Source organism: Chiloscyllium plagiosum, unplaced genomic scaffold (assembly GCF_037043375.1).
Source record: "Chiloscyllium plagiosum isolate Xiang-an unplaced genomic scaffold, Cpla_swu_hap1 HiC_scaffold_20, whole genome shotgun sequence".
NCBI classification, from domain to species: Eukaryota; Metazoa; Chordata; class Chondrichthyes; order Orectolobiformes; family Hemiscylliidae; genus Chiloscyllium; species Chiloscyllium plagiosum.
Window position 1 is genome coordinate 44,307,981 of NW_028270158.1, and position 22,103 is coordinate 44,330,083.

Consider the following 22,103-nt stretch of genomic DNA (forward strand, 5'->3'; position numbering starts at 1 on the left):
ATAAAGCTCACTCTTGAAATAATCTGCTGTCCTCCTGAAATGGCTTTAATGAAAGGGGTCTGTTAATTAGAATCCAAAAATAATTGAGGGAAAGGGCCTGATCAGTCTTGCTTGGAATTTAGATTGCTCACTATTTATTCTCTTCACAGCTGGAATCCGTAAGGAAGAGATAAAGATGCTGAATGAAGAGCTGATGCCCTACTTCCGACCAGCGGCAATAGCTGCTCTACCCAGTGAAGTATTTAAAGTGAGTAGTGACAAACCAGGTGGGACTTGAACCTGGGCCTCTTGGCCCAGAAGTATGGGCACTACCACCATGCCATAAGAGTCCTGAAAGCATATGCTTTCTTGTGCATAGCGCATCACAAAGATCAACGAGTCCCCACTGGGGAGTTGACTCTCAGTCACCCACGTGACAGGCAGAGAAGGTAACAACCATACTAACAAAGTGGTTCCTGTCTTAGCTTTATAAGAAAACCACACGTGGATAACTGACCTTTCGGGAGGTAAACGTCGTATAAAGTCTCAATGCAGGGTGAAGTTAATGACTGTCAACTAATTCATTAAAATGTCTTGTCAGAGGCGGAAGGAACAATGTGGCAAAGTGGGAATCTGTAAAGTTGATCAATGTTTAATAGAAACTGAGAAATATTAAGTTGAGTAATATTGGCACCCATGTTGTCATACAAAGTGCCACCTAGGACTCAGTGGATAATACTTTCTGGAGGTAGGCTATTGAAGGTCTGCTTCAGCAGAGTGATGCTGAGGGATACACTCATTACTGACAGCATCCCTCTGGGGCGTCCAGATATTGAGCAATTTGAATACATGGGAAAATTGAACTCAACAAAGTCATTCCTGGGAACTGTGGACATCAGAGCTGAAAATGTGTTGCTGGAAAAGCGCAGCAGGTCAGGCAGCATCCAAGGAGCAGGAGAATCGACGTTTCGGGCATAAGCCTGAAGAAGGGTTTATGCCCGAAACGTCGATTCTCCTGCTCCTTGGATGCTGCCTGACCTGCTGCGCTTTTCCAGCAACACATTTTCAGCTCTGATCTCCAGCATCTGCAGTCCTCACTTTCTCCTCCAACTGTGGACATCAGCAGCCTACTATGTCACGTAGTGAGTATTTATCCATTGAGCCATTTAATCTTTATCTGAATAAAAATAAAGGTGCACTTCAGATCACGGCTTGATCATAAGAGGCATGTGGTGAAATGTTACCGTCGGATCTTTGAGCCCACTTGGGAGTGCAGTGTGACCTATCTGAAAGGTGGCATAGTCCCGCACACTGTCATTTCTCCACTGGGAGTGTCAACCTGGAATTTATGTTCAGTTACCTGAGTGTGACTTGACCACCACTTAACTGTCTCGGAGGCAAAATCCACAGCTGGATTTTGTTTGAACTGGTGGATTCACAATTGTTGTATTTTTTTTTAATAGGAGCTCTCCCCAAAACAGCTAGCAAACCTCGGACCTGAGAATGCAGCCATTGTCACAGAGTCTCAGAAAGCCGCACTGAGCAGAGAACAGCTTTCCAGCCTGCAGGCAGCAGTGGATGGAGCAGATTCAAACCACTTAATTCAGATGTTGCTCTCTGCTTCTCCAATCCTCAATAGTGAGTCCTTAACTATTTCTGTGCTACCCTGAAAACAGCTTGTGTGCATACATCTGATACTTGAGTACATATCTGACAATAAACGCATATCCATAATGGACTAATAATTGAACTTAATTGTGTAAACTCTGCAGGCTGCAACATAGTTTGCACAAAGTTCCATTCGCTCGTCGCTGCTGTGTTCACTGACTTGCTTTGGATCCTGGTTTGACAAATCTCTCTTTTATGCACAACCCCTCCATTACCATTCTCCATATCTCTCTAATCTTCTCCAGCCTTACAGCCCATTTTGAGATCTTTGTATTCTTCCAATTTTGACCTTTTGTACATGCCTGGTTTCCTGCTTACTATTGTTGGCCATAACTTTGATCTCTAGAGCTGCAAAGTCTGGAATTCTCTCACTAAATCTTTCTTTGTTCTTATTTTCAAGACTACCTGATTGACCAAGCTTTTGATGAGCAGTGGTCTCTCTAATTTTCTTTGCAAGGTCAGCGTGTGGCAGTGACTTCCAGAACTGGACACCAATCACTGTGTGCGGTTCATTGGAATGCACAGCGACACAGGGAACATTTGTCCCAGTGTTTTTTTTTATTTGAATCAATGTTTGTTTGTCAATGTGTTCTTGTGTATTGCCTTAGGATGTTTTAGCAATGCAAGTTGGAATCTTCAGTTAAAAGGTTTGATAAGATGTGTTTCTTCAATCTGGATGCACTTATTGCGAGGGCAAAGGAGGCAGATTCAACAATAACCTACAAAAGGAATTGGATAAATGTTTAAACAGGGGAAAAAGCAAGGGTGTGGGATTAATTGAATAGCTCTTCCACTTTCCAGTGGGCTGACTGACCACTGTAGTGATTGGAACCAGCTGGGTCTTGTTGACTACGAGGTCCAAGTTGTTAACCTGGGCCAGTCAGGAAAGCCCTGGCTGACCAACATAAACAGGAGCTAGTTTGGCAGTAAGGACCGGGGGAGGGGGAGGGGGAAAAATAGTAAGAAGAAGAAAAAAATAAACAGGAGCTAGCCAGAAGATGTGTAGCTCGGCCGAGAGCCAGCTCCGGTGGTTGTGTGTTTTTTCCTTACTATTTTGTATTACTGCTCAAGATAAGATGTGATGTTATGGAATGCTTTATATTGTACCTTACTTTCAGTGATGAGCTCTGATGCATAGTGTCTGTTGTTGCATATTGTGGATTTTGCCTTACTGCTCAAACTTTTATCTCTGGGGGTGTAATGTTTTCTTTTTATGCAATATATTTAGTTTATTCCTGTACTTTTTCTAAAAGGAGAAGATTACCTGTGTGATGCTTTTGTTCCGGTTTATGTAATGTTTTTTGATATTGTTTATGTTGAGATTTGGGGAGTCCTGTGTTGGCATCTCTATGTCTCCATTGTATGGTGATTATTGTTTCATGTTTTAACATTACGTGGACTTTCAATAAATCTAACCAGGAGAAAAAAATATATAACCAGGAGATTTAGGATCTCCTCAGTTCCGAGGACTGGCTCCAAGCCGGCTGGCAACAAGTAAGTAAAGGGTGACTTGTTGATGGGAGACTGGCCTCTGTGCAGTTATTTCAACCATCTTGTGTGTTGAAGAATTCATTACCAAGTACTGGAATTGTGAAATAAATATTCTATATTTTTGTATTGCATGATTAATGTGCCTTCTGTTTCTAATACCTCCTTTTGTGTTTGTTACCTTTCCAACAGGTTCAACTTTCCCTGAAGGAAATCTTCTCTTAGGTTGGGCTGCGTGTATCATCGTGTATTTTGTTTCCTAAGGATCAGCCTACAGATGAGAACCACTGTTCCAATGCACAATATTTGTCCATTAGACAGATACAGTATGTAGATAAGTGTCAATGTATCGCTGCTAAACTGTAAAGTATTAGGCTAATGAATTTTCAGAGTTGAATGAATGTTCATTTTTAAGGTCAGAAATACCTGCCATTTTTTATTTAAATCAGTTCCCCTCATGATGTTCATTTGTTAGTTCACTTGGAGCAGATTGCAGCCCAGCCAGGGACCTGGGAAGATTTATATTTGTATTTTGGATGTGAGCCATGTGTTGCTGATCCTTGGTTGCTTTGAAGGCTTTCAAAGTCAACTGCAATATCTGGCATTGGAGTCATGTATAAACTAAGACTGGATATAGTTCGACAGGTTTCCTCCCCTCCCCCAGAGAACATTATTGACCCAGCTAAGGGCTTTTTGAAAATGTCAGTCAGATTTTATGCATGTTTTCTGGTGCCAATTCAGAAACTACCAGATCTATTAAATTCATTGCCATTTTGGGATTTGACCTAATGAGCGTAGGTGTTTAGATTGTTCAGTAAAGGATTCATATGAACTGGCAGGTCTGATGAAATACCATGGCCAAAATCCCACTGAAAGATGGAAAAAAAAGCTTAAAATAAAACTATAATTTTCTTGATCTCATATTGTTCTGAAACTTTACAGCCAATGAAGTTATTTTGAATTGTCGTCACTATCGTAATGTCGGAAACAAGGCAGTCAGTTTGCACGCACATAAATCCTTCCACAGTAATGAGCTAATCATCAGCAAATCACATTTTAGTGATTTCTGGTTGAAGAATAAACATTAAACCAAGAACATCAGGGAAGACTTCGTTTCTGCTCTTTTGAATAGTGCCTTATAATTTTCCCCATTCACCAGAGTAGGCAGATGGAGCCTCCATTTAATGACCCCTCTTTCAAAATGGCAAATCCGACAGTGTAGCAATCTCTCAGTACAGCGCTGTTGACCTAGATTCTATGATCAAGCCTCTGGGATAGCATTTGAACCTATGATCTTCTGGCTTATACGAAAGAGATTGTAATCCACTGAGCCACAGTTAATCCATTTCTGGACAGCCATAATTTCTGTAGTTCGATACAGGATGGATAGAGATATATTCCATGGAGTTCCTGGCTTCCCTGTACTCCTGTCAATTCATCAGTTGTCTGGCTTCTGACTTCTTGATGATCTTACAATGCAATTCAGAAGCATTTCCCAAATGTGCTCTGTATGCTCAGGATCTCTGCATCCATTTTGCCTCTCAATTTAGGCAAAATAGCATTAAAAGTGGGATTAGGACATAATTGGTTCTCAGGAGATAGTATCACTATTTGTTTCTTCTCTTCCACATTTGCCCTGCCCACCCCCAGTGGTTAGTTTCAATACAGTCAGCAGTTTTCCAAAGTGAGTGCAATTCCACATCTCAGTATTTAGTAGTCAGGACATGAGACTGATGTGGAGGTTTAATATTCCATTAACACACAAACACACACACATGATAATTAATGCAATAAAATATGATAAGGCACTTTACAGAAGTATTATTAAACACTGATTTGACCTTAAACCATCTATTGAGGAATTAGAACAGATGGGCAAAATCTTGTTTAAAAACATAGGTTTTAAGGAGCATCATGAAAGAGGAGGTTTAAGATTTGAATTATAGAACTTGGGGCCCAGGCAAATGAAAAATCAGCAACCAACTGGGCAGCAACTAGGGTCAGTACTATGTAAGCTCAGAATTGGAGGAGCACAGAGATCACAGGCAGCTATAGGGCAGAAGATTGTTCGAATATTTTAAAAATGCAATTGTGTTCACAAAATGTAAAAAAAAATCACAAGTTCATGAACCTCTGGTTGCTCAGCTGTATTTTGTTTAATTGTCCAGTAGCTCTTCCTGTGTACCCCAACCTGACTTTTAGATTTCAAGCATTAGTGTGGATATATTTGGATAAGACCGTAGGAGCAGAAATTAAGGCATTCAGCCCATTGAGTCTGCTCTGTCATTCAATCATGGCTGATGAGTTTCTCAACACCATTCTCCCACTTCCTCCCTGTAACCCTTGATAACTTAAGAACATATCACGTTAGACTCTACATGAGGAGAAGTGGTTAAGGGGTCCCGCCTTAGTGACATAAGTTTGAATCCAACATGGGTGAAATAAGTTGAAGATTTCTGATGGCCTGAGGTCAGTTGCCCAGGCTCATGTGGACAGACAGCCCATCATGTCACTCAGTAGAACCAGAGGGTGGCTGGGCTGGGAAAAATAAAGATCCTGCAACTTCCAGTGGAGGAAGCACTTTCTGCAGAACTGCATTTTGCTCCCTAGAGAGATAAAAACACCATTGGATAACAAAATGGATATACTTTCTACTTAACCAAATTTAAGAATGGACAAAACTAATTTTGCAGGTGTTCTGATACACAAACCACTAGATATTGGAATCTGAACAGTTTGCAAAAGACATGTTTGGATTTTAACTTTGAAGTCTCTAGTTCTTCAATTTACAAAGTTGTACATAGTCATTAGGTTGTCTGAAAATGTGAGATATCATGTCAGTCATGCTGTTCATAAAGGCTATCATTCATTTTGCATTTGTTCTTCTCTTGTACTGCTGAATTGAAGCTCTGCTTCCTTGGACCATGCAAAAGTGGAATTAAACCACATACAAGTAATAGATATGACAAGTGTTAGCCTGGACTGTGTCTCCGAAATGGAATCTGAATCCATGGACACCTAACCGATGAGGACAGCGCAAGCAACTGAATGAAGGCTGGCAATTAAGATGACAGCCAGAGGCCATGAACACTCTGTAGAAACCTGTTTTAAATAGATGTGCATCGGAGCTAGTAAAGAGAGAAGCAGAGTAAATTTCAGGATGCAACTGCATGCAATTCTGATCTCCCTGCTCTAGGAAGGATGTTGTGAAACTTGAAATGGCTCAGAAAACATTGACAAGGTTGTTTCCAGGGTTGGAGGGTTTGTGCAATAGAGAGAGGCTGAACAGACTGTGGCTATTTTCCGTAGAGCGTCAGAGGCTGAGGTGTGACCTTGCAGAAGTTTATAAAATCATGAGTGGCATGGATAGGGTAAATAAGCAAAATCTTTTCCTGGGGTGGGGGGAGTCCAAAACTAGAGGGCATAGATTTAAGGTAAGAGGGGAGAGATTTAAAAGGGATCTAAAGGGCAATCTTTTCACACAGAGGGTGGTGCATGTATGGAATGAGCTGCCAGAGGAAGTAGTGGAGGGTGGTACAATTATAACATTTAAAAGGCATCCGGAAGCGTTTAGAGGGATATGGGCCAAATGCTGGCATATGTGACTAGTTTTATTCAGGATATTTGTCAGCATGAATAAGCTGGACAGATGGGTCTGTTTCTGTGCTGTATATCTCTGACTCTATAACAAGAAACCTAGCTACTATGAAGTTTGTTTCTTCGAGCCATCATTGCAGTCACAAAAATGCATCCATTGTGAAATTGGGTACTTAGAGGGAAATTGGTGTCCTACTTCAAAAAACACTGCTTACATTCAGGTACAGCATGCAATAAAGAAGGTATGTGGTATATTAGCCTTTGGATAAAAGAGTAGATAAATCCTGCTGTAATAATGTAAGTTTTCAGTGAAACCACACTTAGGATATTGTGCAGAGTTTTGTTCTCTTTGCCTGAGGAAGGATATACTTGCCCACGCAAGTGCAAGATAAATTAACTGGTTTGATTCCTGGGACGAGAGGACTCCTATAATGCGAGATGAAGTAGAGGTGGTCTCATTGAGGCCATATAAAATTCTTAAGAGGACTTGACAGGATAGATATTGCATCTCTGTTTTCAATTGGCTTGAGAGTCTCGACTGAGGGGGCATAGTCTCAGAGTAAGTGGTCAACAATTTTGGATTGAGATGAGAAATTTCTTCAAGCAGGATTGTGAGATCATTGGAATTCTTATCCCAAAGAGCCAGGAGTTGAGTTCAATTTTGGGTCAGTTAGAGGGAAATTGGTTTGTGTAAAAAAAAAAAAAATCAGGAATGAAGGTGCAAGCTCAAGAGGCCGAATGACCTCCCTCTTTTGTTTTCCTTCCTTATCTTATCCCAACCAATGATATTTGTTTGAAATATGTTACAATGTAGATAACCCCATCTCATTGCTCACATGGCTTCCTTTTCAGAGAGCTGTTCTTTTGACCATCTCACTCTCACTGTTCTTTCAGGTAAATCAGATCACCTTTATCTTGATGTTTTTTTTAAGATGGGTTAGAGTGGGTTTGCAGAAAGCATGTCAGAAGCAAGACACATCCCCTGATGTAAGGTTATCTTGATAATAATAAGCTGGATATGATGTTCCCACCAAGTGTGCTTTCAGCAAAAGGGCAGGTAAATTCAGGTGGATGTCCACCCTCCCTTCCTGAACTCTCCCCCATAATATGGAGAATGGGCAGATGCTAAAATTGGCAGTCCATCTATCAATAAATAAGGTTGAATTAAACTTGTTAAAAGCTCAATTGACCTCAATATTACCCTGTCCATCCATAATGGAGCTGGTGTGGACAAGTGGTGGCATGGTGGCTCAGTGGTTAGCACTGCTGCCTCACAGCGCCAGGGACCCATGTTCAATTCCAGCCTCGGGCAACTGTCTGTGTCAACGTGAGTTTTGTCCGGGTGCTCCAGTGTCCTCCCACAGTCCAAAGATGTGCAGGTCAGGTGAATTGGCCATGCTAAATTGCCTGTAGTGTTAGGTGCATTAGTCAGGGGTAAATCTAGGGGAATGAGTCTGGGTGGACCTGTTGGGCCAAAGGGCCTGTTTCCACACTGTAGGGAATCTAATCTAATCTAAAAGAATAAGCAATTTGTATTTTAAAGCTTTTCAAGCACCGGAAGGGAATGAGGTATTATCTTCAGCGGGTGTCCTTTACCCATCAGGGGCGATACCTCCATTACATGGTACTGGCATGTACTCTAAACCCCCCCCCCCCTCCTGTTCATTTCCTCACCCCCCCACCCCCGATTTTGTTATACCTGCCTGAGGAGGGTAACTCCTCCCTGCCCCTTGCCTCAGACCTGCTTAGGTCCAGGATCCATCAGGCCTCATCCGCGAGATTTCCTGCAATCTGAGGTGTGCCTATTACAAGCCAATCTGATTGGCTGACAGCTTCAGAGGGTGTGACTCCCGCCACTGAGAGGCCTCATTGACGCTGCACATTACAGCCATCGGGCAGGTTTGTTTTGAATCTGTTGATTCATCGTTAACTTTTCATCTGGTGGGCAGTGGAGCTGGTGAGCTGTTGAATCCTCCCTCCCCCACCATATATTTTTGCTTATTTACTCTTTCTTTCCACCTGTTGAGCATTTCCAGCAATTTTGTTTTCTTTTTATTGCAGATTTCCAGCATCAGTATTTTGCTTTGCAATATTTCTGCCTGCCAGGCTGCGTACAGTTTCAAATTTTGCTATGTTGGCCATTAAGATGATTTTTTTTCCGAACAAAAATCTTCTAAATTAATTATCTTTGCAGCCGACTTGTCTTTTGTTTTCCATTTTGTATCTGGCTAAAGCAACCTACTTTTGAATTCCTGCAATTTAAAATAGACTTCAAAATAAAGACAGATTTTATCTAATTTATAAAGTCTAATACTGGACTTAAGTTCACCCGCTCACAGGATTTGATTTCCCCATCACGCTGGCCCAATTTTAAATAACCGCACCATATGAGGAAGCATCTCCGACTGCAGCCATTTGCTGAAAGCATTAATCAATGGTTCGCATATGACTTCCCCATTCCCGTAAATAACGGAGGATAAATTGAATCCTGTCCTGTGGGACTATTTATCTTAGATCTGTTAACCTTGGCCCACATCACTTCACATGTGACTTATAATTTAATCCAAATGGAGAAAATATTGTCAGTCAACTCTGTTCAGAGATGGAACTTGAACCCAGTCCCCTGTCTCAGAGGTAAGGACACAACCACTACCCCACACGAACCCTTAATCCAAACAGAGTTCTTATAAATCAACATTGCATTCAAGTGTAAAAACATTTACATATATCCACTAAACTCCTTCGCCATCTTTTTAGCCTTGATAAGAATCAAAAATTTTATTGAACACTCAATCTATTTTTCCTAGGTTACTTTTCAATTTAACCTATTTTCTAATCAACCTAAAGACATACAACACCAGGTTATAGTCCAACAGGTTTATTTGAAATCACAAGCTTTTGGAGTGCTGCTCCTTCATCGGGTGAAGTGAGAGAGAAGGGCACACTGCTGCAGAATTTATAGGCAGAGACATCAAAAAAATCATACAGCTGGTGTGAGTGGACCCCAAGGTGTCAGCAGTGAGGCCAATGAGATGGACGATGAACCAGAACAGTCAACGGAGAGATCCATGGTACAGCAACCAAAGAATTGGACCCTTCCAGAAGGCTGCTGCCCTACACCAGCATCCCCCATGATGACAGCATCACTGTAACAGCCTCAGTACTCAATACCAACAACTGCCAATCTCCAGGCACCCTCCGACAACTTATTCGCTTCATTCTTAACCATAATGTCTTCACCTTTGACAATTGGTTCTTCATTCAGACACACAGAACAGCCATGGGGACCAAATTTGCACCCCAATATGCCAACACTTTCATGCACAAGTTCAAGCAAGAATTCTTTGCTGCACAGGATCTCCAACTATCACTATACACCAGATATATTGACGACATTAACTTCCGTTGGACCCATGGCGAGGAGTCACTGAAGTGACATAACAACAATATCAATACGTTTCATCCCACCATCAGACTTACCATGGACTAATCTTTAGAAACAGTCTCATTCTTGGGCACACACATCTCAATCAAGCCTGGGCATCTCGGTATGTCATTCTATCGATAACTTCACAATGCTGCATTTCTCTAGCTTCCACTAAACGTGTTGAAGAAGCCACCCCCTATGGACGAGCCCTACGTATACAGTACACAGGATCTGCTTAGATGAGGAGGAACATGATGGATACCTAAAGATTTTGAAGGATGCCCTCATAAGAACAGGATACAGTGCTCAACTCATGAATGACAGTTCCGATGTGTCACAGTGGAAAACTGCAATGACCTCCTCAGAAGACAGACACAGGTTACAATTGTTAGAGTATCCTTCATTGTCTGGTACTTCCCCAGAGTGGAGAGACTACGCCATGCTCTTCGCAGCCTTCCACATATCAATGATGACTAGCGTCTTGCCAAGATCATCCCTATGCTTCCACTTCTCACCTTCAAACAACTGCCAAGCCTTAAACAGACCATCGTTAGCAGTAAACTACCCAGCCTTCAGGACAACATCGATGACAACATCATACAACCCTGCCATGGAAACCTCTACAAGACATGTCAGATCATCAAATTGGATACTACCATCACATGTGGGAATACCACTCACCACATAAATGGCAGATACTCATGTGACTTGGCCAATGTTGTCTATCTTATACACTGCAGGCAAGGATTCCCTGCGGCGTGATAGGTTGGAGAGGCCAAGCTGATGAATGGACATGCACAACAATCACCAGACAGGAATGTTCCCTCCCAGTCAGGGAACACTTCAGGGGTCAAGGACATTCAGTTTCCAATCTTCGGGTAACCATCCTTTGAGGCAGACTTTGAAATATACTACAACACAGAATCACTGAACAGCCAAGGTCTGTACCCACAAAGATGGCCTCAACTGTGATCTTGGATTCATGTCACACTACAGGTGACCCCACCACATGGTTCTGTATCTGTAAAATCTTTCTTACTGTCCTGTTTTGACACGATTTGGAGATGCCGGTGTTGAACTGGGGTGTACAAAGTTAAAAATCTCACAACACCAGGTTATAGTCCAACAAGTTTAATTGGAAGCACTAGCTTTCAGGGCACCGCTCCTTCATCAGGTAGTTGTGGAGGACACAATTGTAAGGCACAGAATTTATAGCAAACATTTACAGTGTGACATAACTGAAATTATACATTGAAAAATACCTTGATTGTCTGTTGTGTCTTTCATCTGTTTGAATACCATGATAGTTTCACTTCTTTCATGTGTAAATCACAAAACCTTTTTTTAAAAGTTGCATTCTCAGGTTAACTGTAACAATTGGTGTTAACTAGACAATATGTTGAAGGTGTTAGCCCCCTGTGTTCTCTGTTTATGCTATGATGTTTAGATTGATTCTAATATAAAAAGTGAGATAAGAGTTTTTTACATGAATTCATGCAGTTTTTGAGCAAAGTACAATGTAATTCTGCAAGTACAAATTCACCCCACAAAATATATGTGTGCATGTGGGTCTTTGTGTCTGTCTGTGTGTGTGTCAGTCTGGGTTGGGGTTCTGAGTGTGAGAGAGTGTATATGTGTGTGTAGTGAGTGTAGAGTGTCTTAAGTCTATGAGGGGGTGCATGTGTGGGAGTTTGTGTGTGTCTGGGGTGGGGGGTTGAGTGTGTCAGTAAGAGAGAGTGTATATGTGTGTGCATGAGTGTAGAGTGGTCTAAGTCTCTGAGAGGATATATGTGAGAGTGTCGGGGTGTGTGTGAGTGTCTGTGTGCGTGTCTGTGTATATGTGTGTCCATTTGTGTGTGTGTGTGTGTGTATATGTAGATGTAGGAGTGTCTGTGTGTCTGTATAGTTCAATGGTGGTCACCTGTAGTGTGACATGAAGCCAAGGTCCCAGTTGAGGCCCTCCCTACGGGTATGGAACTTAACTATCAACCTCTGCTCGGCCACGTTTCGCTGCTGCCTATCCTGAAGTCCGCCTTGGAGGATGGTCACTTGAAGGTCCGAGGTCAAATGTCCTGGACCGCTGAAGTGTTCCCCAACTGGGAGGGAACACTCCTGTCTGTTGATTGTTGTGTGGTGCCCCTTCATCTGTTGCCAAAGTCTTTGCTCAGTTTCCCCAATGTACCATGTCTCACAGCATCCTTGCCTGCAATGTATAATATAGACAACATTGGCTAAGTCATATGAGTATCTGCCACATACACGGTGGAGGTGTCCCCACATGTAATGGTGGTATCCATGTCCACACTCTGACACGTTTTGCAGCGCCTACCCATGACAGGGTTCTATGGAGTTGTCCTGAAAGCCAGGCAGCTTGCTACGAACAATGATCTATTTGAGGTTTGGTGATGGTTTAAAGGCAAGCAGTGGAGGTGTGGGGAAGGTCTTGGTGAGGTGCTCATCCTCATTGATAATGTGTTGCAGGTCACGAAGAACATAATGTCGTTTTTCAGCTCCTGGGAAGTACTGAACAATGAAGGGTACCATGTCGGTTGCAGTATGTGTCTGTCTCCTGAGGAGGTCATTACGGTTCCTTGCTGTGACACGTCGGAACTGGCGGTCGATGAGTTAAGCATCGTACCCTGTTCTTACGAGGACATTCCAGGTGCCCGTCACATTCCTCCTCATCTGAGCAGATCCGGTGTACACGTAGGGCTTGTCCATAGGGGATGGCTGTTTTAATATGTTTTGGGTGAAAGCTGGAGAAGTGTAGCATTGTGAGGATGTCTGTGGGTTTGCGGTAGAGTGTGGTGCTGAGGTGTCCATCCTTGATGGAGATGCTGTGTCCGAGAATGAGACAGATAGTCGAGGGTAGTCCATGGTGAGTTTGGTGGGATGAAATTTGTTGATATCACTGTGTAGTTTTATCAGTGACTCCTTGCCATGGGTCCAGAGGAAGAGAAAGTGTTGTCAATATACCTGATGTATAATTTTGGTTGGAGATCCTGCGTAGAGAAGAAGACTTGTTCAAACCTGTGCATGAAGATGTTGGCATATTGGGGTGCAAATTTGGTCCCCATGGCTGTTCCATGTGTCTGGATAAAGAACTGGTTGTCAAAGGTGAAGACGTTGTGATCCAAGATAAAGCGGGTGAGTTGTAGCATGGTGTTTGGAGATTGGCAGTTGTTGGTGTTGAGTACTGAGGCTGTTGCCGTGATGCCATCATTGTGGGGGATGTTTGTCTACAGTAACACCTTAACTTTAATTATGCGTAATTCTCTCTCTGCCTCATTTAGTCAAATTACAGGTAATCCCTTCATTTTTTATTCAGCTGTTGACACTTTACTCACACAGTCTAACTCTCTTGGTCACTTGCAGAGATTTATTTTTCGACACTCCACTCACATCAGTTGTATGATCTTTTGATCTCTCTTTTGACCCCTTGAGTTCTGTGCCTATAAATTCTGCGCTCTTCTCTCTCATTTCACCTTACAAAGGGGCTGACAAAGGAGCATGTGATTTCAAATAAATCTATGGGACTATAACATGATGTATGACTTCTTGCTCTGTCCACCCTAGTCCAACACTGGCACCTCCACATCATGACTAATCGACCTGTTCACAAATATTATTGTACACCTCTTGAGCAAGTGGGAATCGATCCCAGGACCCTTGGTCCAGGGATAGGACACTACCACTGCACCACAAAAGGGTCCCTATCTTTCCTGTAGTAGGATTTTCAATCGGTTGAATCAGGCAAATGGTAATAAATGGTTTAATTACTTGCCTTCCTTCACTGGCTGTGCCCGTCAGACCATTGAAGAGAGAGATATTTGCAATTTCTAATGCTACTGGTTCTAATCCCCTGTTCGTATTTATGTATGAAGCCACCTTCCTTTAGCAGTGTGTTGTCCTGGTGGATTAAGATTGATACCTAGTATCAACTGAGATCTTAACCTTTTGTATCAAATTGTTTCTGTTCACCCCCAGTGGTAGAATTCCTCTCGATTAACCGTTTCCAAATAGAACAACTCTAAAATATTTACATTTCTTTATTTTCATTGTAATAACATAAAGAAAATGTTGTTTAAAAAAAAATTAAATCAGTCTCTCTGGCATTTATGCTCTACTTGAGCATCCTTCTTCCCTCCTTCATCTAAGTCTGGCAGCATAACCCTCTTCTCCCTTTTCTTTCATATGCTTCTCCTTTAGTGCAACTGTAACATTTACCTTGATTATTCTCTATGCTACTAGTTACTCCCTGTCATTCCAAAAGTATCCAAATTATCAATTCGAACCTATATCTTTAATTCCAGTAATTTGTTCTTAAGGCAGCCCTACTACAGGTTGGGGAAAGAGAGGAGGGAGTAGTAATGGAGCAGATCTCGAAAAACACAAGGAGAATAGAAACTTGAGAAGAGATTTTGCAGTTTTGCAAAATGCTGATTTTAGTTATTTGATCACAGTTACCCTATCTAGGCAGTTGATGATTCACAGAAATTTTCTGATAGTTTATCGGGAAGTGGCAGTTTGGATATGGTACATTAGTTAATCACACAAAGAAGGGAACTCTATAATCTGTGCCAAACGCCAGTGCTTCACTGATCCCACAGCCTTCCTGTAAAAGCAGTGCACTTTTATGTCCCACTGGTCCTGCTGTCTTTTGGGGTGGACTTTACTGGTTTTGGTGCCAACAGTCTTTGTTCTTTCCCTAGGCTGATATATGGGGGGAGCTCCTGATCTTCCCCAGGAAGAGAATGTGGCTTATCTCCCTGAATCATCTTTCCCCTTACCCCTTCCTATTCATATATCTTGTTTTGATAGCCAGCCCCCAAACTTATGCCAATCTCCTGTCTAACCTCTCTTGACCAATGGCCATGGAACAGCTACTCATGAGTCAGATGACCAATGTCCTATTACTCATTTGAAGGTTTGTTTTCATACCTTATATGACCAAAATCTCCTTATTTTTGGTGTGCTGCATTGATAATTGAGTAGGGTGGTGCATAAGTCAAGACCTTGATGATTCTTATGACCTGTTTTTAAATATAGGGACCATCTAAGAAAAATCTACACCTGAGGAAGAAACAAAAGCATTTGATGATGCTTTCAATCTGCAAAGAAACCCATTGTTGAGTGGATTAATTTTAATTAATGTACCTAGTGAAGAGGAGACAGTATTAATATTTTTATAATTGATCTGCGTAGACCTACAGCAGACTGTGAACAAAAAAACTTAAATTAATAATAAATCAGGGATAAATTGTTGTTGGAGCTGTGTAGTGTTGTTTGAGCACTTAGCAATCAAGCAATGATTTAATATGAATAAAGGCAATTCAGTTGAACAGACAAACTTATGTCAGGTAGCAAAAACTGTTTCCCAAAGACAGCCACCTCAGTGGAACATGTTCAGCTTAAAGGACTGAGATGGCATTATAAAACCAAAGAGGGAGGGTAAGTATGAACATTGACCATCTGGATGTTGGTTTGCTCGCTAAGCTAGAATGTTCTTATTCAGATATTTCGTCACCATAAGTGAGTGTCCTTGGGTAAAACCAAGGAAACCTAAATGCACAAATAAAAAGCTGGAAGCTCACTGATGATGTTTCCTAGTATAGTGACGAAATGTCCTGCGAACTAACCTTCCAGCTTAGCAAGCAAACCTACATTCAGAACCTCAACCTGGGCTACAAATTTTCTCAAAACTTGTATATTGACCCATCTCAGCTGCTTATTGGTGTGCAAGGAAGAAAAATGGGTATAAAAATCATCCTGATAAAGAAGCTGATGCAATGTTTGCAAGAAGAAAGGTCATTTCCATGCTGTTTTGTTGTAGCCAAGAAGTTTGCACAGGACTAGCCAAAAGAGAAGTTCACAAAATATGGCAAGACAATAGGCAATAGGTGCAGGAGTAGGCCATTCTGTCCTTCGAGCCTGCACCACCATTCAATATGATCATGGCTGATCATCCTTAATCAGTATCCTGTTCCTGACTTATCTCCGTAACCCTTGATTCCACTACCCTTGAGAGCTCTATCAACTCTTTCTTAAATGAATCCAGAGACTGGGCCTCCACTGCCCTCTGGGGCAAAGCATTTCACACAGCCACCACTCTCTGGCTGAAGAAGTTTCTCCTCATCTCTGTCCTAAATGGTCTACCCCATATTTTTAAGCTGTGTCCTCTGGTTCGGCACTCACCCATCAGCGGAAACATGTTTCCTACCTCCAGAGTGTCCAATCCTTTAATAATCTTATATGTCTCAATCAGATCCCCCCTCAGTCTTCTAAACTCAAGGGTATACAAGCCCAGTCGCTCCAGTCTTTCAGCATAAGGTAGTCCTACCATTCCGGGAATTGACCTCGTGAACCTACGCTGCACTCCCTTAATAGCCAGAATGTCTTTCCTCAAATTTGGAGACCAGAACTGCACACAATACTCTGGGTGAGGTCTCACCAGGGCCCTGTACAGCTGCAGAAGAACCTCTTTGCTTCTATACTCAATCCCTCTTGTTATGAAGGCCAGCATGCTATTAGCCTTCTTCACTACCTGCTGTACCTGCTTGCTTACCTTCATTGACTGGTGTACAAGAACACCCAGATCTCTTTGTACTGCCCCTTTACCTAAATTGATTCCATTTAGGTAGTAATCTGCCTTCCAGTTCTTGCCACCAAAGTGGATAACCCTACATTTATCCACATTAAACTGCATCTGCCATGCATCTGACCACTCACCTAACCTGTCCAGGTCACCCTGTAATCTCCTAACATCTTCCTCACATTTCATCCTGCCACCCAGCTTAGTATCATCAGCAAATTTGCTAATGTTATTACTAATACCATCTTCTATATCATTAATATATATTGTAAAAAGCTGCAGTCCCAGCACTGATCCCTGCGATACCCCACTGGTCACTGCCTGCCATTCCAAAATGGAGCCGTTTATCACTACTCTTTGTTTCCTGTCAGCCAACCAACTTTCAATCCAAGTTAGTACTTTGCACCCTAAGTTTGCTCACTAACCTCCTATGTGGGACTTTATCAAAAGCTTTCTGAAAGTCCAGGTACACTACATCTACTGGATAACCCTCGTCCATCTTCAGAGTTACATCCTCAAGAAGTTCCAGAAGATTAGTCAAGCATGATTTCCCCTTCATAAAGCCATGCTGACTCTGACCTATCCTGTTACTACTATCCAGATGTGTCGTAATTTCATCCTTTATAATAGACTCCAGCATCTTTCCCACCACTGAGGTCAGACTAACTGGTCTATAATTTCCTGCTTTCTCTCTCCCACCTTTCTTAAAAAGTGGTACAACATTAGCCACCCTCCAATCCGCAGGAACTGATCCCAAATCTGTTGAACACTGGAAAATAATCACCAACGCATCCACGATTTCTCGAGCCACCTCCTTCAGTACCCTGGGATGTAGACCATCAGACCCCGGGGTCTTATTAACCTTCAGACCTAACAGTCTCTCCAACACCAATTCCTGGCAAATATAAATTCCCTTCAGTTCAGGTCCTTCAGCCACTGTTACCTCAGGGAGATAGCTGGTGCCTTCCCCAGTGAACACAGATCTGAAGTACCAATTCAATTCTTCTGCCATTTCTTTGTTCCCCATAATATATTCCCCTGTTTCTGTCTTCAAGGGCCCAATTTTAGTCTTAACCATTTTTTTGCGTTTCACATACCTAAAAAAGCTTTTACTATCCTCCTTTATATTTTTGGCCAGTTTACCTTTGTAGCTCATTTTTTCTCTGCGTATTTCCTTCTTAGTAGTCCTCTGTTGTTCTTTAAAAGCTTCCCAGTCCTCCGTTTTCCCACTTATCTTTGCTATGTTATACTTTTTCTTTTTTAACTTTATATGTTTCTTAACTTCCCTCGTCAGCCAGGGCCACCCATGCCTCCTCCTAGGATCTTTCTTCCTTTTTGGAATGAACTGATCCTGCATCTTCTGCATTATACACGGAAATATCTGCCATTGTTTCTCCACTGTCTTCCTGCTAAGGTATTGCACCATTGAACTTTGGCCAGCTCCTCCCTCATAGCTCTATAGTTCCCTTTATTCAACTGAAATATTGTCACTTCCGATTGTACCCTCTCCCTTTCAAATTGCAGATTGAAGCTTATTGTATTATGGTCACTACTTCCCATTGGCTCCTTCACTTCGAGGTCCCTGATCAATTCTGGTTCATTGCACAATACCAAATCCAGAATTGCCTTCTCCCTGGTAGGCTCCAGCACCAGCTGTTCTAAGAATCCATCTTGGAGGCACTCCACAAAGTCTCTTTCTTGAGGTCCAATACCATCCTGATTCTCCCAGTTTACCTGCATGTTGAAATCCCCCATAACAACTGTAGTAACATCTTTGCAACAGGCCAATTTCAGCTCCTGATTCAACTTACGTCCGACATCCAGACGATGTAGATAACTCCCAAGAATTTCTCAGCTCTATCCATACTGACTCTACATCCCCTGATTCTAGGTCCCCCCCCGTGCAAGGGACTGAATATCATCCCTGACCAACATGGCCACCCCACCCCCTCTGCCGGTCAGTCTGTCCTTACGATAGCACGGGTAGCCTTGAATATTCATTTCCCAGGCCCTGTCCACTTGAAGCCACGTCTCAGTTATCCCCACTATATCGTATCTGCCAATTTCCAAGAGCATGAAATAGAAGGGGAGGGCTGAAGGGCCTGTTCTATACTGTACTGTTCTATATAATCATATGGAGATGCTTTTCCTTGGAAAGATACTGGAATCAAGCAGAAACTACTGGAATGTTGACATCCTAGTAGAGGGAAATAAGATGAGCTTTAAGTTTGAAACAGGGATAATATTTTTGGCTTTTTTAAAATTCATTTTCATGAGATGTGGGCATTGCTGGCTGGCCAGCATTTATTGCCTGTACCTAGTTGCCCTTGAGAAAGTGGTGATGAGCTGCCATTTTGAACCACTGCAGTCCATCTGCTGTGGGTTGACCCACAATGCCATTAGGGAGCAAATTTCAGGATTTTGACCCAGTGAAAGTGAAGGAACAGTGATATATTTCTAAGTCAGGATGGTGAGTGGTTTAGAGGGGAATTTGAAGGTGGTGGTGTTCCCATACATCTGCTGCTCCTGTCCGAGATGCAAGTGGTCATGGGTTTGGAAGGTGCTGTCTGAACTTCTGCAGTGCATACTGTAGGTAGTATATGCTGCTGCAGCTGAGCATCAGTGATGGAGGGAGTGGATGATTGTGGATGCAATTCTAATCAAACTGGCTGCTTTGTCCTGGATGATGTCAAGTTTCTTAAGTGATGTTGGGGCTGCATGCATCCAGGCAAGAGGGGAGTATTCAATCACACTCCTGACTTGTGCCTTGTAGATAGAAGTGAAAATGAGGACTGTAGATGCTAGAGATCAGAATCAAGGTTAGAGTGCTGCTGGAAAAGCACAGCAGGTCAGGCAGCATCTGAGGAGCAGGAAAATCGATGTTTCGGGCAAAAGTCCTCCATTTCTGTTTTTCAGCGGCAGCAGCAACTCGAAGGGCGGCATGCAAGAAGTCCTGTTTGATGGCTTCATCAGGTTGACACCTCATTTTTAGGTTTGCCTCGTGCTGCTCCTGGCATTCCCTCCTGCACTCTCCATTGAATCAGGCTTAATCCTCTGACTTGATGGTAATGGTTGAGTAAGGGATATGCTGGGCCATGAGGTTGCAGATTGCGCTGGAGTAAAAATCTGCTGCTGTTGATGCCCACAGCACCTTATGGATGCCAGTCTTGAGTTGCTAGATCTGTTTGAAGTCTGTCCCATTTAACATGGTGATAGTGCCAAACAACACAAATGAGGGTTATTCTCAATGTGAAGGCAGGATTACTGCAGTGGTCACGCTTACTGATTCTATCAGATGTATCTGAAGCTGGCAGATTGGTAAGGATGAGGTCAAGTATGTTTTTCCCTCTTGTTGGTTATTTCACCACCCACTGCAGACCCAGACTAGCAGCTATATTCTTTAGAACCCAACCAGCTTGATCAGTAGTACTGCTGCTGAGGCACTCTTCATGGTGGACATTGAAATCCCCCACCCAGAGTACATTTAATGCTCAATGCTTCCTCTAAGTGTTGTTCAACATGGAGGAGTACTGATTCATTAGCTGAAAGAGGATAGTACATGGTAATCAGCAGGTGGTTTCCTTGCCTATGTTAACCTGAAGCCACGAGACTTAATGGGGTCCATAGTCAATGTTGAGGACTCCCAGAGCAACTCTTCCCAACTACATATTACTGTGCCGCCACCTCTGCTGGGTCTGTCCTGCCGGTGAGACAGGACAAATCCTGGGATTGATGGTGGTATCTGAGACATTATCTATAAGGTATGAATCGGTAACTATGACTATGTCAGGCTGTTGTTTGACTAGTCTGTGAGACAGGTCTCCCAATTTTGGCACTAGTCCCCAGATGTTAGTGAGGAGGACTTTGCAAGGTTGACAGGGCTGTTTCTGCTGCCTAGGTCAATGCCTGGTGATCCGTTTCATTTCTTTGAGACTTTATAGCACCCTATCTGCTTTCCGCAAAGACCATTTCCTCTGCGACTTCCTGTTCAGGTCCACGCCTCCCATCAATCCATCCTCCCCTCCTGGCACCTTCCCCTACCACTGCAGGAATTGCAAAACCTGCGTCCACACCTTCTCTTCCCCCCCCCCCCCCCCCCCTCCGTCCAAGGCCCCCAAGGAGCCTTGCACACCCATCAAAGTTTCACCTGCACTTCCACACGTCATTTATTGTATCCGTTGCTCCCGATGCGGTCTCCTCTACACTAGGGAGACCGAACGCCTTCTCCCAGAGTGCTTCAGGGAACATCTCTGGGACACCCGCACCAATCAACCCCACTGTCCCGTGGCTGAACGTTTCAACTCCCCTTCCCACTCTGCCAAGGACATGCAGGTCCTGGGCTTCCATCGGCACTCCCTTACTACTGGATTCCATTCCTGATGAACGGCTTTTGCCTGAAACATCGATTTTCCTGCTCCTCGGATGCTGCGCTTTTCCTGCACCACTTCAGTTAGCCCTTTAACCTACCTTTCAAATCTATCCCATTATCCCTTGATTCCCTTAGAGATTGATAGATTTTTGGGTGCTCTGTCATAAGTTGCTGTCATTGAGCATATTTATGAGTGAAGAACTGCAACCACCTCGTAGTCCTAACTCACCACTCTCATTTTGAAACCGTGACAATGTGTTCTCAATTTCCCAAGAAGAGGAAAAACATAATCTGGTCAACTTTCAAACTCTTGTTTAAAGTAAGAAAAGGTGCAAGTCTGAACTCTTTCATATTTTGTTTTTTGCTGGAACATCTGGGCTTCCGAAGGTAGGTTCACTGCCACAAAACCTTCAGTCAAAGGTACTGATATCATGTGGGGAAGGATGGCTACTCGATGTCTTCAAAAAAGAAGTCCAAATATAAAACACAGAGCTGCGGATGCTGGAGAAACTCAGCAGATCTTGGAGCATCTGTGCAGAGAAAGCAGAGTTAATATTTCGATTCCAATGACCTTGTATCAGAGTAGTCCGTCATAACCTGATAACTTAGCTTGTGCTATCAGTTAATATTTACAAATACACCTGCGTTAACAACATTTGGGTAGAACGGCATATTTTTGTGTCTCAAGCTTGCATCAAACATAGCGCTAATTTATGGATAAGTGAATACATCAGCTTCCCTTCCCGAGACAGGGCAGGGCTCTATCGGAGGGGCGGGGCTATGGGAGAGGGCGTGGTTTTGCCTGAGTAGCCTTGTCAGAGCGCGCTGGATGCGAAGGGGCGCGGCTTAGCCCTCGAGGGCCTCGTGAGGTGTTGGAAACGATGACGTTGCCACGTATCCCATGATGCGGAGCGCAGCTGGCCACGTCCCCGGGCCACGTCGCCGCCGCCGCCATTTTGAGGGGGACGGCCGGCGGAGGGAGG

At 43.0% G+C, this 22,103-nt stretch overlaps 1 protein-coding gene across 3 annotated transcripts in view; it reads left to right on the top strand.

The window, feature by feature from the left end:
• The window catches only part of LOC122560601 (otoancorin-like), a 64,269-nt gene extending 60,218 nt beyond the window's left edge, over positions 1-4,051 (top strand). For all 3 annotated transcript variants that reach the window (XM_043711396.2, XM_087997898.1, XM_087997896.1), the window contains 3 exons: positions 150-247; positions 1,443-1,617; positions 3,328-4,051. In XM_043711396.2, the coding sequence (XP_043567331.2) occupies positions 150-247; positions 1,443-1,617; positions 3,328-3,398 (344 nt within the window). In that variant the 3' untranslated portion in view covers positions 3,399-4,051. The remainder of the gene's footprint in view (positions 1-149; positions 248-1,442; positions 1,618-3,327) is intronic.
• The last annotated feature ends 18,052 nt before the right edge of the window (positions 4,052-22,103 follow it).